General features: G+C 38.5%; 3 protein-coding genes and 1 non-coding gene across 5 annotated transcripts; 3 read left to right on the top strand and 1 right to left on the bottom strand.

Moving 5' to 3' along the window:
- The first annotated feature begins 885 nt into the window (after nt 1-885).
- LOC103701925 (protein WVD2-like 7) lies at nt 886-9,326 on the top strand. Of its 2 annotated transcripts, none has more exons than XM_008784144.3 (10): nt 886-1,149; nt 1,847-1,919; nt 3,316-3,990; nt 4,280-4,501; nt 4,902-4,945; nt 5,072-5,161; nt 5,236-5,329; nt 5,405-5,476; nt 8,563-8,670; nt 8,751-9,326. In XM_008784144.3, the coding sequence occupies exons 2-10, from the start codon at nt 1,884-1,886 to the stop codon at nt 9,135-9,137; spliced, it is 1,728 nt and encodes a 575-aa protein (XP_008782366.1). In that variant the 5' UTR covers nt 886-1,149; nt 1,847-1,883; the 3' UTR covers nt 9,138-9,326. The 2 variants fall into 2 exon arrangements, with proteins under 2 accessions (XP_008782366.1, XP_008782365.1); XM_008784143.3 differs by having other exon boundaries at nt 4,896-4,945.
- Nucleotides 9,327-10,657: 1,331 nt separating this feature from the next.
- On the top strand, nt 10,658-14,549 carry LOC103701926. Its single transcript, XM_008784147.4, has 2 exons — nt 10,658-11,978; nt 14,161-14,549. The coding sequence occupies exon 1, from the start codon at nt 10,731-10,733 to the stop codon at nt 11,943-11,945; it is 1,215 nt and encodes a 404-aa protein (XP_008782369.1). The 5' UTR covers nt 10,658-10,730; the 3' UTR covers nt 11,946-11,978; nt 14,161-14,549.
- Nucleotides 14,550-16,147: 1,598 nt separating this feature from the next.
- TRNAN-GUU lies at nt 16,148-16,221 on the top strand. The gene has a single exon. It is a non-coding gene; the product is annotated as a tRNA-Asn (tRNA).
- Nucleotides 16,222-18,211: 1,990 nt separating this feature from the next.
- Nucleotides 18,212-18,721, bottom strand: LOC120111151 (leucine-rich repeat extensin-like protein 3). The gene has a single exon (XM_039127710.1). It carries the CDS (start codon nt 18,719-18,721, stop codon nt 18,212-18,214), a length of 510 nt encoding a protein of 169 aa, XP_038983638.1.
- Between the last annotated feature and the right edge of the window lie 2,612 nt (nt 18,722-21,333).

The following is a 21,333-nucleotide window of genomic DNA, read 5'->3' as shown; positions in this document are numbered from 1 at the left end:
CTAATTCATCTTTACTATAAATATCCTCATCTAAATTGATCTCAAGGAAACAGAAGAAAAAAGGTGGCTCCCATGGATGCAATAAATATTTGCAAGATGGCACCTACTTGATGACGTCGGTAAAGACGGCACCCAAACACAGTATCCAGCGCATTATTGGAAGTGAATCCGAGATGTCACCATCAACTCTTATTACAGCGTCGATCGCTCGATTATGTGTTTGTACTGGTATACAACGAGAAGCTTGCTCAAGAGCTTATCCAATGTGTATGCTGTCGTGTCCCCAATCATGGCTCACCAAACCCCTCTCGAGCAAGGGTTTCCCACCTGTTTTGTCCCAAACACCCACTCCTCCACCTATCCCAGCCTTTTGATCAGGATTGCATGCTTGTGATTAGGACCACCTACCAAATCTCCTTTAATTATCCTAATTTTTTTGTCCCTAGTGATTCCTCACCTCCCAAAACTTCAGATCGGCGGACCACTCCGAATTGTTAATTAATTTACCCATACGAGGAAATCCCCTGATCCAACGGCCAGGATCATCTCATACACCGTACCTTCCCGAACAAATATAAACTATTCCGAGGCGGATTTAGTCCATCATATCTCATGGTCTCATCTAAAGCAAGAGAAGCCAAATGTGGAACATAGAACATTCTCGTTCGCAAATATTACACAAACACGTATCGGGTAGGATGAATCCATTACGTACGTTGCATATTACTATTTGGCGCATGGTGTGTTGGCTGTTTCATAGATAATAGTAGAATGATTCCAGGGCCTAGACTGCCACGTGTCCTTTTCCACCGAGTTTGCGTCGGTTAATCTTTGTACCACCCCTTGTCGAAAAAAACGGAAACGGAGTGATCAGAAAACGTCGTTAGGCAGGAAATTAATAAGACAAGCGGATAGCCTGAAGACAACGGCATGCCGTCTCTCTCTCTCTTCACTGTTTTCTCTCTCCATCTCTTCCAAGAAACGGTACTTGCTGTCGTGTTCCCATGATGGAGATTGGGATCGAGAATCGGTTGGATCGGTTTCTCTATTGATTTGGAGGAGTTGGTACTGGTTTCCTGGAGGAGATCGAGGGGAGTGCTTTCGATCGAGTTCGGTGTTGGTGGATTTGGCCGACTCTGGGAGTATGAGGTGAGATTTCAAACTTTCTGAGGTTTTCTCGCTGGAAATGGCGGATTCGGTGGTTTCTTTGAAATCTAGATGTTGTTGCTCATGCAATGCGACGCGCTGAGGGGATTTTTACCGGAAATCTTGTGCTTTGTTTCACGTTGAAAGCAGAGGATTCGGATATATGGATTCTGGTTTTTGATTTCTGATCGATCTGCTGCTTTTTTTCTTTATTTTTGTGAAATACAGTCGATATTGTGGCTAGATCGAGAAATGCGACGGTTGTAGTCTTCTGATGAAAAGAAGATATAGTTATATGATTCTCTTTATTTTTTGCGGTTTCTTCCTTGTTTTATTTGGATGGGATCTGTCTTAAATTTTATACATCTTAGTGCAAGAAATAAATTTTGTGCCTTCACTTGGTTGAACTGGATTTTCTATCAAGGTAAATGATAGAGAAGTGTCTTCCAGTTTGATTTTTTTCCTCATGGATTTCTCTTTTTGATTTTTGGTTTGCGTATATAGAGCTAGAGAATCAGATTTTGATGTTTGTGGCCCGTGTTGCTCGGAAGAGGTTTTTGGAGTGAGTGACTGGATTTTTAGAGTGAATTTGGGAGTAAAAGTGAGACTAGACTTAGCGTTTTATATTGAAATTATTTGAGATCTACAGTAGAGGCTTATTGGTGGTAGTGAGTGTTGATTGTTGCTTTGCTGTCTGCAGGTGTTTTTGGTAAGTGCTTTACTTTCTTTGGCTTGCCATGGCAGGGGAAGTTGAAGACTGCATTACCTATCAGGTTTTTGCCCCCCTCTTCTTTAATTTTTAGTTAAACATGTTATGTAGATAAAGTGGACAAGGTTACTGTTAAGGTGTTGTGCTAAAGTTTATGCCTGTATAAAATTAGTTGGCAATGGGTATTTGCCACATAATAAATGCTACATTTACAGGCATGTCTAGATAAGAGTCATCTAAATATAGCCTGAACCACTGCATTCCACAGCCCTTAATGTGCAAGAATACCTGGATGCCCCAGCTTTTAGAATACTAGAGTGCTAACCCAGCCTGGTTTTCAACATATCATAAAACAACTATATATTAAATGCTAAATATTTGCACTTTAAGAGGATGCCCCTATTTTGGATTTCTTTAAGGTGGTAATGCCAGATGTTTGCATGCTTGCCACATGGCAAATTTTGAGGTGCACGGTTGACGTGCGGTCCTCCCATAAATTTTGTGTAACTGAGGATCATGCTGTGTATACAATTAGCACTTATTTGTAATGTGGAGGCTATGGGCAGAAACGTTACTTACCCATCAAAAGTCTGATTCTAATTGGTATTGGAGATCCTTACTCTCATAGATTATTGAAGATGAACACTACAAATATTCTGTTTGTATATTCTTCTTTGCTCAGAGTTGCCCAACTTTTTTATGGACTTCACCCATACCTTTTCAGCTACATGTGGTCTTAGTTGCCCTCTCAAGTTTGTTGCCAAGAATAGGTCTAGTCATGGCATGACTAAGACAGTGATGGCACCATGCAAATTCTATCTAGAAAACTTATGAACACAAATAGTATTTTGAAAGCAATGGTAGTCTAAAACATCTTTTATATGTTCAGTCATACTCATACAAAGATTTATTTACAATACTAGTAGCATATGATAATTTTTCTTGTCCTGATGGAACCTCTTACATTCATACTGTAATGCATGGTACAACCAGCCACCTATTACTGTAGAAGAGAAACAGCTGTTTAAGGATTATATGTGTATCATCCAATGATGTGAGCTTATCAACATCGACACCAAAGCTAAGTATCATTACTAGAGTTATTCAAAAGTAATGCAGTCCATAATTTGTATTTCGTTTGTCAATTTTATGTTTTGCTTCCTTTCAATAGATGTTTCTGTTAACCTATACAGAAGGTAATATGCTAGATGCATATTTATTGCCCTAAAGAGATTCTGCCTTAAGATATGACCTTATACTAACAGGTTATTGCATGTTCTTTTGATAATGCAGTCAATTATATATTAAGAGGTTGTTTAGACTACTGTATATTTTTCAGTCCAATTGTGTTATTTTAAGTTAAGGGGAACGCCGTATGAGAAATCATATAGGTATACCTTGTTGTAGCACTTATTTTCAGGTTTATATCTTGTAATGTCTGACATTGTAAGACTCAACAGGATGATAGTTTGCCCACTGGTTCCATATCATTTGGACGGTTTGAAACCGAAACATTGTCCTGGGAAAGAAGGTCATCATTCTCTCACAATAGATATCTCGAAGAGGTAGAGAAATACTCTACACCTGGTTCAGTTACTCAAAAAAAAGCTTATTTTGAGGCCCATTTCAAGAAGAAGCCATTTCCAGTTCAGTCTTCATCAGGGAGTCAAAATGAGACTGAATTCCAAAATAATGAAAATGGTATTGAAGACCATGTGAACTACATGGAAGATTTTTTAGATTATGGGGATGATGGGCAAGCTGCTTGGTATGATGAGGCACCAGCTGTCCCGGATGAATATGAAGTAATGGAATGTGAACGAGAAGAAATTTCACAATCTGAATTTCCAGTGGAGGCTACCACCTTGGATGACAAGAGAGTTCTAGAGCCTACTGCTAAACTAGTTGATTATGATGGAACACTTCAAACACAGTCTGGAAATGAAAACATTCCATCACATAAGGATAACTTGCAGATTCCCGTAGAACAGAAGCCTGAAAATGAGGCCACAACTGTAGAAGAATTTCCTGAGAAAAGGGACATAGTTGAGGAGAGAGACATGTCATCTATGAACCCTACAGTTGACAAAAAGGACACTCCTAGTCAGAAGAAAACACAAAGAACTTCTCTCAAGGTAAGATTTTACTACAGCCATTTTTTTCTTACTTTGTTTTTTAAACCAATTTATGAATGGTCTGCAGCACATGTACAGTTTGTAGTTTTGTACTCTTCATGCCTCACCTTTATGCAAATATTTGTCATGAAAAACGTGCACCAGCTTTACACCTCTGGTCTTGATGCTTGTAGTGAAAAAGGTCTCCTTAGCTAACTGGTTAATAGGGTCAACATCTCATTAACGTTTAGTTATTTTTAATTTTAAGCAGCATTCATTTAGTGATTCTCCTTGAAATTGTTATTCTTAGATGAAGGGACCAGTTGAAGAGAAAACCGCAAAAGCAAAACTGAAGACCCAGTCTCCTATTACACAGATTTCGAGAAAGCCTTCAGCTGAAAAGAATCCTCTTCCTTCTGCTAAGGTGTTCTCAAAGATTTCGGGAAAGGTGGAAGGAGAACATACACTGAGAATGCAGTCAGAGAAGCAATCACCTTCAAGGGTCCTAAGAACTTCAAATCAGAAATCAGAGGTAGAAAGTTTATTTGACCCCAAAACAGTTTGTGTTTCTCACTTTCAAACTACAAGTTCTGTAAGCACTAGAATGGTGATGAAGAATTACAAGCCCTTACATTTTGGGTTTTTTTTGTCTATTATGACTAAAATTATACCATATATTGATATAAAAGTGATTCACAAGTAGAAAATGGCTCTAACTTAGGCATGTCCTTTTTTGATCATAGATATCTATTTGGGCAATGAATGTTTAAGCAAATTACATAATGATCAAGTTATATAGGAGTTTACTGTAATATTATCAATTCAAATCTACTTTAGTTTGGCTGATGTGAGCTATAAATTGGTTATTTTAGGAAAATAAATTATCCTACTTTGAAATCATTTGTTTCTTATTGGTGATATGTCAGTTGCAGGATTCTGAAAGCCTTAAAACGAAAGTTAGACAAGTTAATAAAAGGTACTTCCTGCTTCCCTGAAAACTGCTGAGCTATTTCACTATTTTTTTTTAAAAAAAATAGCTTACTCATTTAGCATTTTTGGAAATATATACTTTGTTGTGGCTGATAATAAATACATCTAACAGTGAAAAACCACTTAGCGGAAAGAAGATTGTTGCTATTCTTCATCCCATTTCTGGAAAAAGCGAAATTGATGTATGGAATTCTGCGAACAGGTCATTGAACAACATCTAACAGATCTCATCTTTCTTTTTTATTATGACCTCCTAAATTATGACTAATACTTTAGGTCTGCACAAGTCATTAATTCTGTTAAGGAAGAAGCAAAACAAAGTAGAACCTTCAATTTCAGAAGTGATGAACGGGCTGAAAAAAGAAAAGAGGCAAGGAACTCACTTTCACATCTGCTCACAGTTATTGGTATATAAAACTGATTGACAAATCTATTGTGTGTTTAGTTTTACATGAAGTTGGAGGAAAAACATCATGCCAGAGTGGCTGAGATGAATGAGATCCAAGCAAGAACACAAGTATGTATTACAATTTTATTTTGACTTTATTGGGTCATTTCTTCCTAGAGGATTTTTGTTTTTTTGGGCTGGTGTTTTAAGAAGTGGCTGCCGTATGTGGGCAATTAAGAGACTGCTAGTGCATATGCGGTATGCAGGATCTATATGCACCTACCATTTTTAATTATTTAACATAAATAATATATTAATTATAACAAAAAATAATTATATTGATAACAATAATAGCTAATAATTAGTGTTTATTACTTAATATTTAATATGCAATAGCAATAATTACAATATATTTAATATTTTAGCACCAATAATACTCTTATCAAGCCCACCTGAAACTATATCAAGCCTAACCATCAAATTGGATCTGCTTCACTTACGTTCGCCACATAAAAGTGGGTTGTATACGTAGCTCCACAATGCTACGCGGTCACACATGTACAATTACGATACTAAGAAGGTCACATATGCGGCCATGCAAAGCTAAGTGGATCACCTTTTAAGGTCCGCATGCAGTGGGACTGCGTATAGTAATGCACATAGGCAATATGGTGCGGTCAAGGGATTGCATACACATATACCAGCGTATATTTGGTAGCATGCACCGCATTTTAAAACACGTGTTTTGGCTATACAATAGTATTATCGATTGCCAATGTTTGATGTTAATGATGCTTGAATCTTTTATATGCATATTACTATCTGCTTTTATATTTATCAAAAACATACCATGCATGAGAGCGCATAGTCCAATTTAGTGTATATTTAGGACCATTGCCTCCCTGATTGATTGTTGCATACTTCTACTCATCCTTTCTTGCTCTCATAGAGCCCAAATTTCCGAGCCTGTGAAAACTATGGTTGGACTCTGACTCACATTCAGCCTTCTTCCTTCAATGTGATTACTAATCAACATGACATGATATTTGCTGGCCATTTTCACGGAACTATTACCAAAGTTCCTTCACTGGCAATCCTTGGAAACTTTGCGAAGAGCCTATTTGATTCTGAAGAGAAGGGAAAGAAATCTAAGGTTTCCATGGAAATTTAGTTTCCTGGCTGCTTGTCATGTGGATCCACTATAATGAGATGTCTTTGGCAATTATGACTACTTTCCATTTCATAATCATTTTTTTTGTAATATTAATCAAAACAAAGAGTGAGATTTGACATGATCTCCCTAAGGAGATTTTATGTAGTCCCATCCTATTCTTCTGTACTCTCTTTTGGCAGTCTGTTTCCCTTGTCCTGCGAGGCTTGGAGAGTTTCCTTGTGTCATGTTTGAGCATTTCAATTCCACAACTACTGAAAGTAGGCTCACGGAGACGGTATGCTTATGGCTCTTTATAAGACACTTTCATCACTTTATTGTTGCTGCTCTGCTATATGTTGATGATATGAATACCCCAAAGATGATTCTTCCATCATTCTCTATCTAAAATTGCATCTTTAGATAATAGCTTGAGATGCCCTTAATGGGGGCTAGGCCTCAGAAATAGTTCTTTTGGTTAATGCCCTTGATGGGCTTGTTGTATGGTTGTCCTTTTGGGCTGGAGCTGTGTAGTTCCGCCCCTACCAGCTACTTGGCCCAAGGAGGCTGAGGAAGTGAACAAGGGACATTGTATCAGGTGAGCTACATGACTATTTATATATTTATTTATCTTTTGCTACCATTGGATCTCATGTTTGCTTTCTCATTCCTTGGACACAATAGTGCACTTCTGCCTGCTTGACTGATATGGTGAAATATTTCGAAGTGTTGTTCAATATCATCAACTGTAGGTGGTCTTATGTATTTAACCATTTTGAACCAGAAATTATTTCTGCAATGCATGTTGTGAGCCAGACTATTAGTGCTTCTTGCTTCGTACATTATGTTGCTATACTGTGCATTTTTATGACTTTTTCTCTCTGCCTTGGATCATGAAAGGGAGAGGGTTTAGAGGCCGTAATATAAAAATCCCCAGTAATTAGAAACTGGTACTGTCACAGAAATGCCCCCAATAAGTTCCAAGTTTTACACAAAAAAAAGGCATTAATCATTGCAATTGGGTTTCTGACTCTTCACAACTATGTTACATGAACCCAGGTACAGGTGTCAAGTGAGGGTGTGTATCTAAGTTTCATTGAGTGCAGGTCCATATCCATGTTTCATATCCTTTAATTTCTAAGGAATTCTCTGTACAGACCTGTACCGAATATCTTAGCTGCAAGCATGTTATAGGAGTTGGTTGTGGGGATTTATGACTTAATGGAAAGGACTTCTGAAGAAAAGAATGATAATAGCAAATTATTTCATGACTCAAGATTCTACAAATCCTTGGCCTCTATCTTACCAACACAAATAAATCCTATTTACATAATGGTCTGTCAAGGGGTTGTTTAACATTGACACCCTTTCTCCAACATGGGTTCAGCAGTTTTTACCGACCTGTTTATAAAATGTTAAATATGTTGCGTTTCAAATACTGAAAAAAAGGTTTTGTTCATGGTTAGTTGATTCAATCATCAGCTTGCGTAACATTTTTCTACTACTCTGCAACCTTCTTACTTCCAGGATGGGAGGAAACCCAGATGCAATCAGGGTAGGGGCGGACGGAACCCTGGTCATTGGTATCTAACACCCAGTGACTTGACCAACACAACCAATTGCCACCTCTTTATATATTTGAAAGTTTAGTTTAAAGCTATTTTAGCATTAATATTGCCTACATTTTGAGTTACGAAGGTCATGGGAGTGTTCAAAGGTTCTTTTGTTTATCTGGGCCAGTGAAAACTATTTCTTTTCTTCAGTAACGTGCATAGCTAAAAGGGTTTTAAGCATTTATCTTTCTAATCCATGTAAAGTGCATAAAAATGTTCGAAGGTTTTTACTGTTTATATTCAGCAAATGAGAAGGATTTACTTTTTTTTTGATAACATGCATTCTCTGATTTGTTTCAATCATATATTCTATTGATTTTTTTTAATAGCATGCATCCTCAGATTTGTTTCAATCATATATTCTATTATTTTTTTAATAGCATGCATCCTCAGATTTGTTTCAATCGTATATATTCTACACTTTCTTAACCAATGGAAGATGTTATTTGCAGGAAGAAACAGAAGCTGCGATAAGGCAGCTCCGGAAGAGCCTGAACTTTAAAGCAAAACCTATGCCTTCGTTCTATAATGATGTTTCAAGAGCATCCGATGGAAAAAAGGTCTCTCATTGCGTTCATGCAAAATACATGTTCCTTAATAATGCACAGCTTTGAATTCCTTTTCGTTTTTAAATTTACAGACCATTGCAGCACCAGCAAAATCTTCGAAGTCGCGAAGTAAGCATGCAAATCCTGGGAGTAAAACATCATCTCAAGATAGATCTTCAGCGTTTGTTAAGGTAGCAAATCAAAGGGGCCCCTCCACAGTTGACTGTCCTACAGCCGTTGAAGGTGATACTGGCCCTTTGGTTCCACCAAAGCAACCAAACACTGCAGATGAAACTCAGGCACTACAATCTACTAAGAGGAGTGAGGCAAGGAAGGAGGAGAAGACCAAGCCTAATCTACAGCAAGGAGGTGGCAGCGACAAGAAAGGGGAGAGGGTTAGTAGGGTGACGAGGAGTGGGGTGGGGAAGGTGATGAAGGGTATTGTTGGTGGAAGCGTTGCAGTCCATGTTGCCTCTTGAGATGTGTTCTCATCAATCATTTTTTCAATTCATTCCGTGTAGTAAATAAAGAGGAGGGCTTGAGGAAAGCTTTCTGCCATGTTCTCTCTTGTGAGACTTGAATTACTCATCTCATTGTTAATAATTATCACTTCCCTGCTAACTGATATGTTGGAGCAATTTAGTCTCCTTTCCTGGACTTCTGGAAAAGACAGCAAGGTGTTTATCAAAAAATTGCTGAAGAAAGGCCCTAAAACTTGAAACTACCAAAACTGTGCTGGATCTTATCCAAATGATTGCCTCGTCTGTCAGGTTGGGACCTGATAACAAATTGTTGTCAGAGAATTTGGACCAGGCTTCTCCCAGATCTAGTGGATCAGGAACATTTATATTTGTCCGGATATATTGGTTTAGTGACAGCCATCAAGGTATGTCAAGATCAAAATAGAATTAATTTATAAAAATCAAATTCCTTCTATATTTACAGAATATTTGTAAATAATTATATTTAAAATTATTATGTTTTCAGTAAAAGAATGAATATGATGTCAATAAGATTCTTTTAATAATTTTGTTGTGAGAAGAAATCTTGGGACTCATGAAAACCTAGAAGAAGAAACCGAAAACCTCTAACTGGGTTTTTATAGTAAAATTTTAGGTAATTAGTGGCCATTATTAGCCACCGCTGTAATAGAAAAATAGTATATAATGATGGAAAAATGATGGTATTAGTTGACAAAATCATTATTTGCATGCTCATTTCATGTACATCAAAAATTCTCTAGGCCTACGATGGCTGATTAGGCTACTCAATATTGAATTGGTTATCATGCATTTGGCCTCATCTTGTAAAAGTTATGAAACCTTTTTTTTTTTTGGTTTCACTTTCTAGAAAAGAAGTATCCTTTTTCTCTACTTTCTATTTCTCCTTTTTTTTTTTGTTTTTTTGAGAGTGAGGAATTTGTCATTCTCTTTTTCAGTTCTCTTTTATAAAATTTTTCCCTTTCTTTTCATGCGCGAGCTAAACACTAGCTTACATATCGCAACAATGCCTTGGGTGCAATTTCAAAGGTAGAACCGTGGTCCCCCAAAGGCCAACCAAGCCAAATTCATATGGAAGAACTTATAAGTAGTTTAACTATTAACTGAGGAACAAACATAATTTCTCTCAGCTCATACATGAAGCTGGTGGACTGGCCAATCTCTTAAGTTGGCAACTTAGGAATATATAGGTAATTATTACTCGACCAGGAGACATACATACATACATACACACATACACACACATACATACAGATATTATGTTTGTTCGACATAATCCACATAAAACCAAAGCCGGCATTGTAATCTGCCGACTTTATGTGGAGCTGGCATTTCCGGGACTTCCGCATGATTTATCGTTGAATAAGAAACCTGGAAATAATCTTCCTCACGATGCAAACTCAGTTTCGCACGCCTCGCCGATTTTACCGGGTATATCGTAACGGGATTCCCGACCCGGGAACGTTACATACATTAGAACGTCTCCGGTTTGACCCTAAAAACCCTCCAAAACCCTATCTCGCTCACCGATCTATCCCTGGCCGAAATCCTTCTTCCCCAAATTCCCTCGCCATGACGCTGCTCGATTCCATCTCCCTGGCCGCGGCGGAGGCCGAAGCCGGCGGGAATCTCTCCTCCCCCTCGAAGTTTCCCATCGTCCTCAACGCCGATGACATCTTCCCCCAGTTGAAACCCGATTCCGAAGCCCCCGACGGCGCCTCCTTTGTCAAGCGCGTCTCCGGGTGGAAGATCTCCGAAACCGATGCCGAGATCGCCGAATTAGCCGCCGGTTTCGCCAAAACTCTCAGGCGCAAACTCAAGAAAACCGGATCCCTCGATCAAAGCAAGTTCTTGGGGCTCCTGAACTCGTTCCTAAGGAACAACGCCGAAAAGATCCGCCTTTCCCTCGGTTCCGATCCATCAGACGCGTCTGGTCCCGACTTCACACGCGCGGCGATCGAAAAGTTGGGGTTCTTGATCGGCCGCGAGGTCGCCGCGTTGATCGCGGAGGGCTGCGTTGTTCTTGAGCTGTGGGAAGTGCTTGAGAGCCTAATTCTCCAGGGCCTCGTTGGGCATCTCAACTCCATAAATCTCGTAGAGAAGCTTGTGGAGAAGAGCCAATCGGGGTTGCTTTGTCTTTTCGTCAAGCATGCTCCGGACCTTCGATCCTCGGAGCTTCTCTCTGTGCTTAAATACTTCTTATCCCCTAAAGAGGATTGTTATGGCAGCATGATTGGGGTTCGGAAACAGTGGGAAAAACAAGGTCTTCTAGCCATCGAGAAGGCCGTCCAGAAGGGTATACCTAAGAAGGTATCAAATGTAGCTAAGGAAGCTTCAATTCTTCTAATGATGGCTTATGATGGTTTCTCGTCATCGGAGCTTTGTCTCCATTATGTGTTTGGATCGTCAAATTTAGATGGGCTCATGCTGTCTTCGGCAATTTCGAAACTTGACGGGTCGGAGGTGCTGGGTTTGATTCGGTACTTTGTGAAGTGGTTGGAGAAGTACCAGAGGTTCCCGGAAGCACGGCCTTGCCCCTCAGCTGGGTCGGTGTTGGGACTGAAGGCATGTGAGAGTGTTCCTTCGATGGAATCAGTTCTCAGAGGATTGGGGTTGGTTTTGGATGAGCATTTCTCGTATTTGGTGTTGAATTCGGAGTTCCATGATGAGATGAGAGCGGCGGGGAAAGTTATCAATTCTTTGGCTTCAGAAGCTGACTCGTGTTTTCTGGTGGATGATATAATCAAGTATTTGCAGTTAGAAGTGAGAAGGAATGAAGATTTGTAGGATGAGCTCCTTCTGTGTTAGCAGATGTCTGAGGTGAGACAAATTGGAGGTTTGTAGGCTGAGTTTGTTCTGTGCTGTTAAATGAACGATAGATTACAATCTTCTTTAGAATTTTGTTTGAAATATTTTAGTACTCATATCGGAGTCTTGCTTTTGTTTCTTCCTTAGTCCTTGTGTTGGGCTTTTACCGCTGCAGCTCATGGATGCTTTGCTATCTATATGGAAAGGGGTCTTAACCTGTATTTAGAACTTATGCCGTTATATTGAAATTTCAATCCCCTGTGATGCTGTTTGAAGTTGTCCATGTCGCTTAGCTGCTAGTGCAAGAGTCTCTTTCTTTTGCTGGGTAGTTCCTAAAATTTTAGCTGATCTTGTAGTAGTATCATCATTCATCATTCTAGATACTCGCTGGAAATTAACTTTATAGATGTGCTCTAGGTTGTTCTCACAATATATAATATAGTTAAAATGACTAAATCTCCTCAACATTTGTTTGGTTTTGATACAAATGAATTACAATGAACTTTGTGATGGCATTTCCTTCATTCTTGAATGAAGGAGGTAATAACTAGCAAAGATTGTAAACTGCAATTGCCCTCAAAGCAGTCTCTGACCTGTAGTGTGGGTAAGATAGAGGGAACATCAATTTTCCATGCAGAAAATTTGAAGGATTACTTTTTCTTTCATCGGTTAGTTTTTTAAAGGGATGATAAGTCTGGTAAGATGGTGTTAAAGAATGAGCAAGGCCTGCTCAAGTATTGCCGAGTGTTTCATGACTTGATTGAATTGGCACGTCAAAAAAATCAACCAAGTAATGTATTTAGTTTTTGATTTATTCAAGACCTTAACTCAATTGAGTTAGACCAAGTTGTTGCTGAGTTTGTAGGAGTTGAGGATCAAGAAGGTGATGTTGATATGCAATCCTATTTCGCCACCATTGACCAAAGATAGCTGTGGTCTTTTTGTGTGTGTGAAAAAGACTAGTTATGCACAAGTGATAAACAAGAGGATCATGAAAACTTTGGCATTTCTCTTTTTTGTGTTGATTTAGAGTTTGTATATTTTTTAGACTAAATGGCTTGGACATAATTGACTTTGACAATTTCTAATCTTAATTGACCATCTTGGGTAATGTTATTCTCCTATTTGGTTGTGTATATAGTTGCTTCTATTGACTCTATGACATCTATGTACTCTTCATGATTATTAGAAGATCAGAGGATATTGAATTGAAATTGATTATAAATATTTGGATTGATTGATTATTTTTTTATGGATTTATAGAAGCATGTTGTGTACAATATATATAGTAGAGATAATATGTGGGCGTCCACACAACAATCCTTACATGATCGGTCTTGACCGGATGATTGGGGGGCTCAGCATCGATGATCCAAGCCATCGGATGTGATCTACTTATTAGAAAATTATATTAATTGGAGATCCGTCTCCCCATCTATGCATCTACAAAAATGGATAGTTTGAAAAACACAAAATAAGGCATGTTTTTCAATCACTAGATGTATAGGCTAGAGTCTCCAAATCATAATTTTTTTTTTTTTGCGTAAAGCAGTTTAGACATTGTAGATTATATCCAATGACCCAAATTATCGATGCCGGGTCTCTGGTCATCCATGTCAAGGCCAACCTTATTAGGGCTGTTTTGTGGATGCCTTAATATTAGCTCTACTCTCTCTCTCTCTCCCTCTCTCTCACTCTCATAACTCAACCCTAGAAGCTGTTTTGACTCGTCTAGGTCAACAAAATAGTAGAAGGTGGGTCAAGTCTGAGTCCCGAGTTTTGCAACCTTGGTCCCATTTGTTTGCTTGTTGATTATTTGATAGTGGAATGATCTGATGATCAACTAGTGAAGGTTGTCAGTCATTTTTTAATATAAATTTGTTTTCTGCTGGTTAGCAATAGTGGTCTGGTATGAGAGATGATGGATGTATACGAAAACCTCTGTGATTTAATGATTTTCTGATATTTTCAGCAGTTGTCATTTTTTTTCTTTCTAATAGACATGATTTCGTCTTTTGAGATAGATAAGCCAGCCAGAGTATACAGTGGGACAAAGACTCCTATGCTGTAGTCTATTACTTGTACAGATATAGATTTAGAGTTGAAGTCTTGTGTATCTTTCAAAAGTGTGGTATTTGTTTAATCTAATTGCAATTTTACAGCGCTGGTGACAAATAGTAATGTAATTATGCAGGGATAACATGCTGGCAACAAATAAAAATGTAATTATTTAGAGATAACATAAGTTACAAGGGTTACCTTGATGAGTGGGAAGCTGATCCATGTCTGAAATGCATTCTGATGGAGAGCAGCTGAACTGTGCCTTTTTTAGCTCCTTAATCGTCATTAGAAGTTAATCTGTCATACCATCTTTGTCAAGAATAAACAATGATAGTTTGTCAAATCTTATACTCAAATTTTTCATTGTTGGTGTAGATTATCTCTACAGCTTTTGCTTGTCTGGTTTTTCCTTGAAGAGATTTATTTTGCTCTGCTTTTGTCTATCAACTCGTGTAATATTATCGGCTACTCAAAAATCAAAATGACTTTCCCATCTCTTAATGATTTTCTAGTTTCTAATGATAATATTGAGGCAGCAGCCTGTGTTTTCTTGTTCCTTCTAGCAATTGAAATTATGATAATGGTCCAATTCAGAAATCAGGTTTTGGATCTGCTGAAATAATCTATATTTGCCTCCACCTCGAAAGTTTGCATCTCCGCACCTTGAAAGTCTGCATCTCTGCTGGGCTATAAAGTTCCATGAATCATGATTTCCATGGATTTGAAAGATGGATTAAAGGTATTTTGCAGAAGTTCATGGCTTACATGCTCTACCATCCAACAGCTTTTATAAACTTAAGAGATCTCAAGCTCGATATTAGACCATTGATGGTTGTTTTGATGCATTTTGATCATTTACCGTGAAAGGCATCAATGTATGTTATAGAGAACTGATCATTGGAATTACACACATGACAAGCATTGACAAGCAATTTGGATGGTTAAAGGAGTTGTCTCGAATATATGAGTAAATTATTCTCATATTAATTTAGAGCTGTAAATGGGTTGGGGTCCACCTGCGACCCAACCTGGTTAGATTCAACCCACCAATTGACCTGTATCTGATGACCTGTGGGATGTGTTAAGTTTAAAAAGTGAACCTGATCTAGGATGGGGTCGGGATCTCATATTTTTCAACTAAACCTAGTTTGTATGGCATTTGGGTCTAATTTGATTTAATAAAATATAGGTCCGACTAGTTTGGCCTGGCATGAAAACGCAGATCATGTAAACCTCTTTTTCTTTCGCTCTAATTTCTAATTTTGAATGAATTCTTATTTAAATTTTTTTTTTCATTTCAACACTATATCTCCTTTCATCTATTTTTACTTAATTATATTTAAACTTTATATTTCATTGTTTAGTCTGGTGGATTCTTATTTATTATATCCTTAATGGTGTGTGGCGCGTGTTTATAATATTTTAAATGATGCATATTGTAAATTAAAGAATGATAAATATGCTTGGATGAGATTAAAATTTTGAATGAAAATTCAAATTTAAGTTACATGAAGGTGATATTCAATTTTGACCTAATCCGATGATTCGCTGGATTTGACGTACTTTTTAAGAGCTAAGGGTGAGAGTAAATCAGATAATATGGATAGAAATATAAGCATTCGAGTAATATTCGCATTTATATCCATATCTTTCGAATAAAAATAGATATGGATCTGGATAGACAACTATTCAATTTGTATCCGAATATCTATCCTATTTGTAACTCTATTTAATTTTATATAAAATTTATTAAGTTTTAAAAAAAATATATAACTGCACTAACATGTTATTTATTTGATTTACTATCTACTTAGCGATATAATTGATTCTACGAAAGTAATTGATTTGTAACTGTATTTGTTTGAACAAATATAGATATGAATTTTTGTATTCTATTTGTTGGACAAAACAAATATGAATATGGATATGTTGATTTTCGTCCGTATCCAATCCAATTTCAATTCTATTAAGAGCCTAGCCTAACCCTTAGGTCTGGTACCAAAATCATGGGTCCAGCATGAAATCAAGCTAGGTTTGGGCGAAGCACGGCTTGACTGTGTTGGAGTTGTTTGCTACGTTATTCACGTTATTTAAAAATTTATTTTCTAAACAACCATGTGGCTGGAGTAGCTCAGTTGGTTAGAGCGTGTGGCTGTTAACCACAAGGTCGAAGGTTCAAGCCCTTCCTCTAGCGTTTTATTCTTTTTGCGTCGCTGTTGCTGATGTTTTCTGTGTTTGCTGTTCATGACCAATCAAATATGATTTCTATGAAGAAAGAAAGGTTGGCCTAAGAAGCACAATAGGCCTACAGAGTTGGTTCTTGATATTCCCATCAATATAATTTGCATTGAGAGACCTTCCATGCATGAAGAGCTTAAGATGGCACCCATTTTTATTTTATTGTGGCTTAAGATGGTTCAGGTAACTACAAGACCATCAAGGCATCAATGAGGAGCAAAGATGGTCATCATTTGCCTTTGAGAATGAAGGAGCCAACGACTGCTGAGATTAGCCGACGCCACTAATTCTTCTTTCTTATTTCTCTGTGTCGTTGCATCATTTCGCCATTTTTATCAAAGCTGGGGGAGGGTCATCTTCCTCCATTTATTTTTCCATTAGAAAACGACTCCACAAATAATGTTGGTTGTTGAACTGTATTATTAATTGCACGATTTTTCCTTATGCGAACTGCAACGAAGTGATTCGTTATCATTAAAAGCCAACTTCAGAACTAGTGTTAATTTGCTTGTTGAAGGAGCGTGTTAGGTCTCAATCAGGAGCGTCTGAATTATCTCCATGGCCCACTTGGTTTCAGGTTTATCCTGCCAAACGAGATAGCTTTTCTATTCCTTATCGGGGAGGGATAAAACAATTTCGTATATATGGAGGGATGAAATAACTTTAAACCCCTAGATAGGGGCTAAATTTATTCTAGGACATGCAACCAAATAGTACCTGGACTTATCCCCAATCATTATACGGAATAGCGGATGTTGTCATCAAGTAGCAGTTGGATATATCCTCCGGAAAAAGAAATCTCGGAGGAATAATCAAGAATTTCTATCCCCCAAATTTTTTTCCGGTAGCCAAATCGGGCCTAAAGATGTGCCCGATCGAAGTCTATAGCACTGACTGTGCAGCAAACTGGCCACGGCTGGGGACTTCATACCCATCTAAACTAACTTTGTTATTAAACTGGATCTCTAAACAACTAATTAATGATGGCATTCTCCAGCCCGTAGAGTCTAATAAGGTTCCGAACTGGATCTAAATTTAACAAGCATTCATACCTTGCACCATGCGCACCATATCAGCGGTGCACCGTAGAAACAAATCGAAACTAGGTTCGCAAACCGGCAATCCGAAATGAGCGCAGGATGCATGGAGCCCATAGAAAGCAAGATGCAGGATTGGTGTGGTGCAAGTATAATAACTCAAAAGTATAACGGTAGGTGCCCGGATATTTTTAGAATTGAAAAAAAGAAAAAATTTGTGCATCTTAAGCAGCATCCAGAAGAACCTTTGTGCTGATGCTGGTGTTAAGATTCTAAGCTCATCAAATTAAATTATTTTTTCTTGACTTGTTGGACGGGCCACATGATTAAAGCCATATTTATTGGCTCTTTTGTTGGACGAGTCAAATTATTACACCGTCCGTGCCATTCGCATGAATGCATCACCCATGTGCTCATGAATCAAATATGGTCCCAACTACGTTTAAAGTCGAGAAGGAAAGACGTATTTTCTAATCCAAAGAATTTAGACCCTTGTGCTGAAGCACAAAAAATAAGTCTCATATTCTCTGACAATTGCCTCCCGAATTTTTATATGATGAATCTCCTAGCAGTAAACGATCCATCACCTATTTTGCATTAACCCAACATCAGCTAACCTGCTTGAGAAATGGTTCAGAACTGCAGCCAAGAGACCTTTACAATAAAGAATAAAAGGAAAGGAAAAGCACCCACCTCCTCCTCCCTTCACTTCTTCTTGCCAAGCCTTTTTCCCATACCAACCACCTTCTTCTCCATTCATTTGCTATCATACAAATCTATAGGGGGAAAAGAAACGTCCAAAGAAAAGTAGAGAGAGAGAGAGAGCAGCTTCCTACATATTTCCCATGGCAAATTCAAATTCACTAGCAAGAAAAGAGGGGAAAAATCCAACAACAAAGACAATGTACACTAAAATACAATCAAATCCAGCGTCATCATGAGCGAAGCCACGAGCAAACCACCGAGAACATTGTTCGCCAGAGGAGGGGCCTTGGAAGCCGATGGTGGTGTCTTGTAGTACCAAGGGAAATAAGGCAATATTGGGTTAGGAGGAGGAGGTGCAGGAAAGTTGGTATATGGTGGTGGAATATATGGAAGATATCCCGATGGCGATGACGGAGGATAATTCCCATTCTCAGGCGTGCTTGGTGGAGGATAATTCCCATTCTCAGGCGTGCTTGGTGGAGGATAATTCCCATTCTCAGGCGTGCTTGGTGGAGGAGGTGGATATCCCGACTCAGGAGGGTTCTCGGCTGATGGAGGCGGCGGAGGGCAGTTGGTGACCGACGTCGGAGGAGGAAGGCATGGATATGGACATACCGGAGGCGAATTGTCCCCCAAGACCGATGTCGGAGGTCTAGAGAGGAGGACTAAGAGGAGCAGGAGGGCGAAGGTGGAAGGGAACAACTTAGAAGGCATGGTTTCGGTGCTGGGAGGAGAGTATAGAAAGAGAGGAGGTGAAACGTGGGGAGCAAGTTTTGCGTCTTATAATGCAAAGCCAGTGGAAAGGTGAAAGGAAATAGGTTCTATCTATTGCTAACTTTGTTATAATAATTAAATAGTGCTATGAGAACCAAAGAATAAGTCCCAGGAAGAGAACATGGCTGACGAAGTCATGGGTCCCATAGGTAGGTGATGACATGGGGCTCGTTTGGTGTGCATAATATATAAGATGGTATGTCTTACAAGTTACGATTGAGTTCGGTTTTGGGTGTGAAGGAGTTAATTTTCCAGGCCAATTGTTGCATGCTAATAAAGTCACGTAACGTCAAGTGCCGGGGTCAAGATAACAATCTTTTTCAGAAATGATGGCTGTGGAAACCGGTTGGTGTCCGAAGCCGCGAGTCCAGGTCGATGCAAGGGCACCCCAACGGGGATTTGGAAGCTTTCACCGTGCGTCGGTCGTGTGATACTGTGACATGTGCTTTCCGCCTTCGCCGAGACTGGACGATGTGAGGTTTCGTATTAAAATGCCATGCAGTAATTTCTATCAAAGTAATACTTGTCAATGTCACAGCCCGTTAGATTCCCTTTTGAACCTTAGCTAAAATTGTTGTTGAAACCGCTTTTTATTTTGTAACTTTGAAATTCAAATTAGTTGTTACAAATCTATGTTTTACCAAATAGAAATGGACAGTGAGATGGAAACAAGGTTTTTATCCAAGGTGGTGGGGACCTAGGTTCAAATTCTATTTTCACCGGCATGGAGAGAGTTAGAGATAATTGAAAAAGGATCGCCTCTTATTTTGTGGTCTATTACCTACATGGCTCTTTCCTCTTTAGTCTTACAATAACCTATGCTCATCTAATATTAAAATAAATAAAAATATTATTTAAATCAATAATAATTTATATTTTTTAAAAAATTTCAGATAAATCATTCTACATTATTTATTTCTCAATAATTATTTTTTTTTATGTACAACAATTTGTATAGTACAATATACTTGCCATCTCATATCTTTTCCTTCGTTCTATTTCAGTAATATACGAAAGTTGGAGATAGGAGCGGCCCAATGTATTTGGAGGCCTATGGCCGTTTTATCTTTGAGTCCTTTCCTGCAATGAGCCAGTCTAAGACGAACTCATATGAGGATTTTTTTTTTTCTTTCTATTTTACCTTTGAGATCTTTTTTATGGTGGGCTTTCTTTAAGCCGGAGTTTTAAACAACCGTCCAAGTTGCTTAAAAGTTTGGCTGGCTCTAGTTGGAGAGTGTAAATAATGCGGCTAGCGTTGCCGTGCCGGCTGGCGCTTGCTGACCCTCGACGTTGTCGAAGGAAGGCAATGTATAATTGGAGGACATTATAATTATTGAAAGCAAGGACGGATGGCAGATTCCTTGCACCACCCGAGGAAGATGACGAAGCCTCAATTACGTGTACGATGTCCCCTCCCCCCTACTTCTCCAAAACATGCTGCCACTCCTAACTCTCGTGTGGGGATCTCCGAACTGGTTAGTTGACACTTATAATGCCTTGCGGATGGGACTCATTCGTTGTTTTCCTGCAATGAATCATCTCCTTGCTTAAGTTTGAGCATGGTTTTAATTATTTCAATATGGCTGTATGTTTAACTTGTACCACTCCTGTTAGGGATATCTCCTTCCAAGTCATTGAATGTTGAGTCATCGACCTTAATACTGTATATTTATTCTTGCCGCTGTTCGAGGAAAAGATAATTTGAAACTCTTTTCGATCCTTAGCTTTTTCTATATAACACCGCTTGATTACTTTGCATAAGGCACCCAATTTTTGGTGATGGGTTGATATTCATTTTGCTTGAGGACTTGGAATGAGAAGGTTTAATTTAGTTATTGAAATAGAAACATTCGTCGAAATTACTATGACTCAGAAAAAGTCATAAAATAGAGTTACTTGGCATAATTTTCTTGCAAATTATCGCATCAAGTTTTTATTTTAGCTTTTTTCTTTTTGGTGATTGAAGATCGAGGCAATAATTGTATGTAACATCAATGACGATGATAATTAATATTAGGTTTGCAAGCAGGCACCTAACTTTTGCTAATTCCCCTCACATACGGTCCCCATGGTTTTTTTTTTTTTTGCTACGATCCCCATGGTTTTTAATGTGCTTTCCATGATCTTTCTCATCAAGCCTTCTAGGGTACCGTTTGTTGATCTTTTGGAGTCTTCTTTACGAACCGCTTTGCATGCTGAAAAAGATGCGTTTCTCGTGAGGGGCCTCCTACGGTAAAGATTCTAGAAAGCATAAGCCGCCGAACTTTATCTTCTGTTCTATTTTCTAGCATACCTTTTCTTCCACCCTTTTTCTCTTTCCCTTGAACTGCCCACTAATTCCCCTAAATAACTCTCTTTTCCTCCTTGTTCATCAATCCGTATCAAACGTTGGAGCAAGACTTGTAGCTGGCTTCCAATTTGCGTCCAATAGTAATTGTGATGAGAGCGTGTCGGTGGTTAGAAAGGCTGCATGAAGTCCTTAGATATGGAGTTGGAAAAGACCATTTATTAGTTGGAAAAGTAAGTATCACTTCCATGAGACATATATAGTA

The sequence above is a fragment of the Phoenix dactylifera genome, chromosome 6 (genome assembly GCF_009389715.1).
Source record: "Phoenix dactylifera cultivar Barhee BC4 chromosome 6, palm_55x_up_171113_PBpolish2nd_filt_p, whole genome shotgun sequence".
NCBI classification, from domain to species: Eukaryota; Viridiplantae; Streptophyta; class Magnoliopsida; order Arecales; family Arecaceae; genus Phoenix; species Phoenix dactylifera.
Note: the sequence above shows the minus strand (reverse complement) of the source record. Positions and strands in the feature narration are given on the sequence as shown.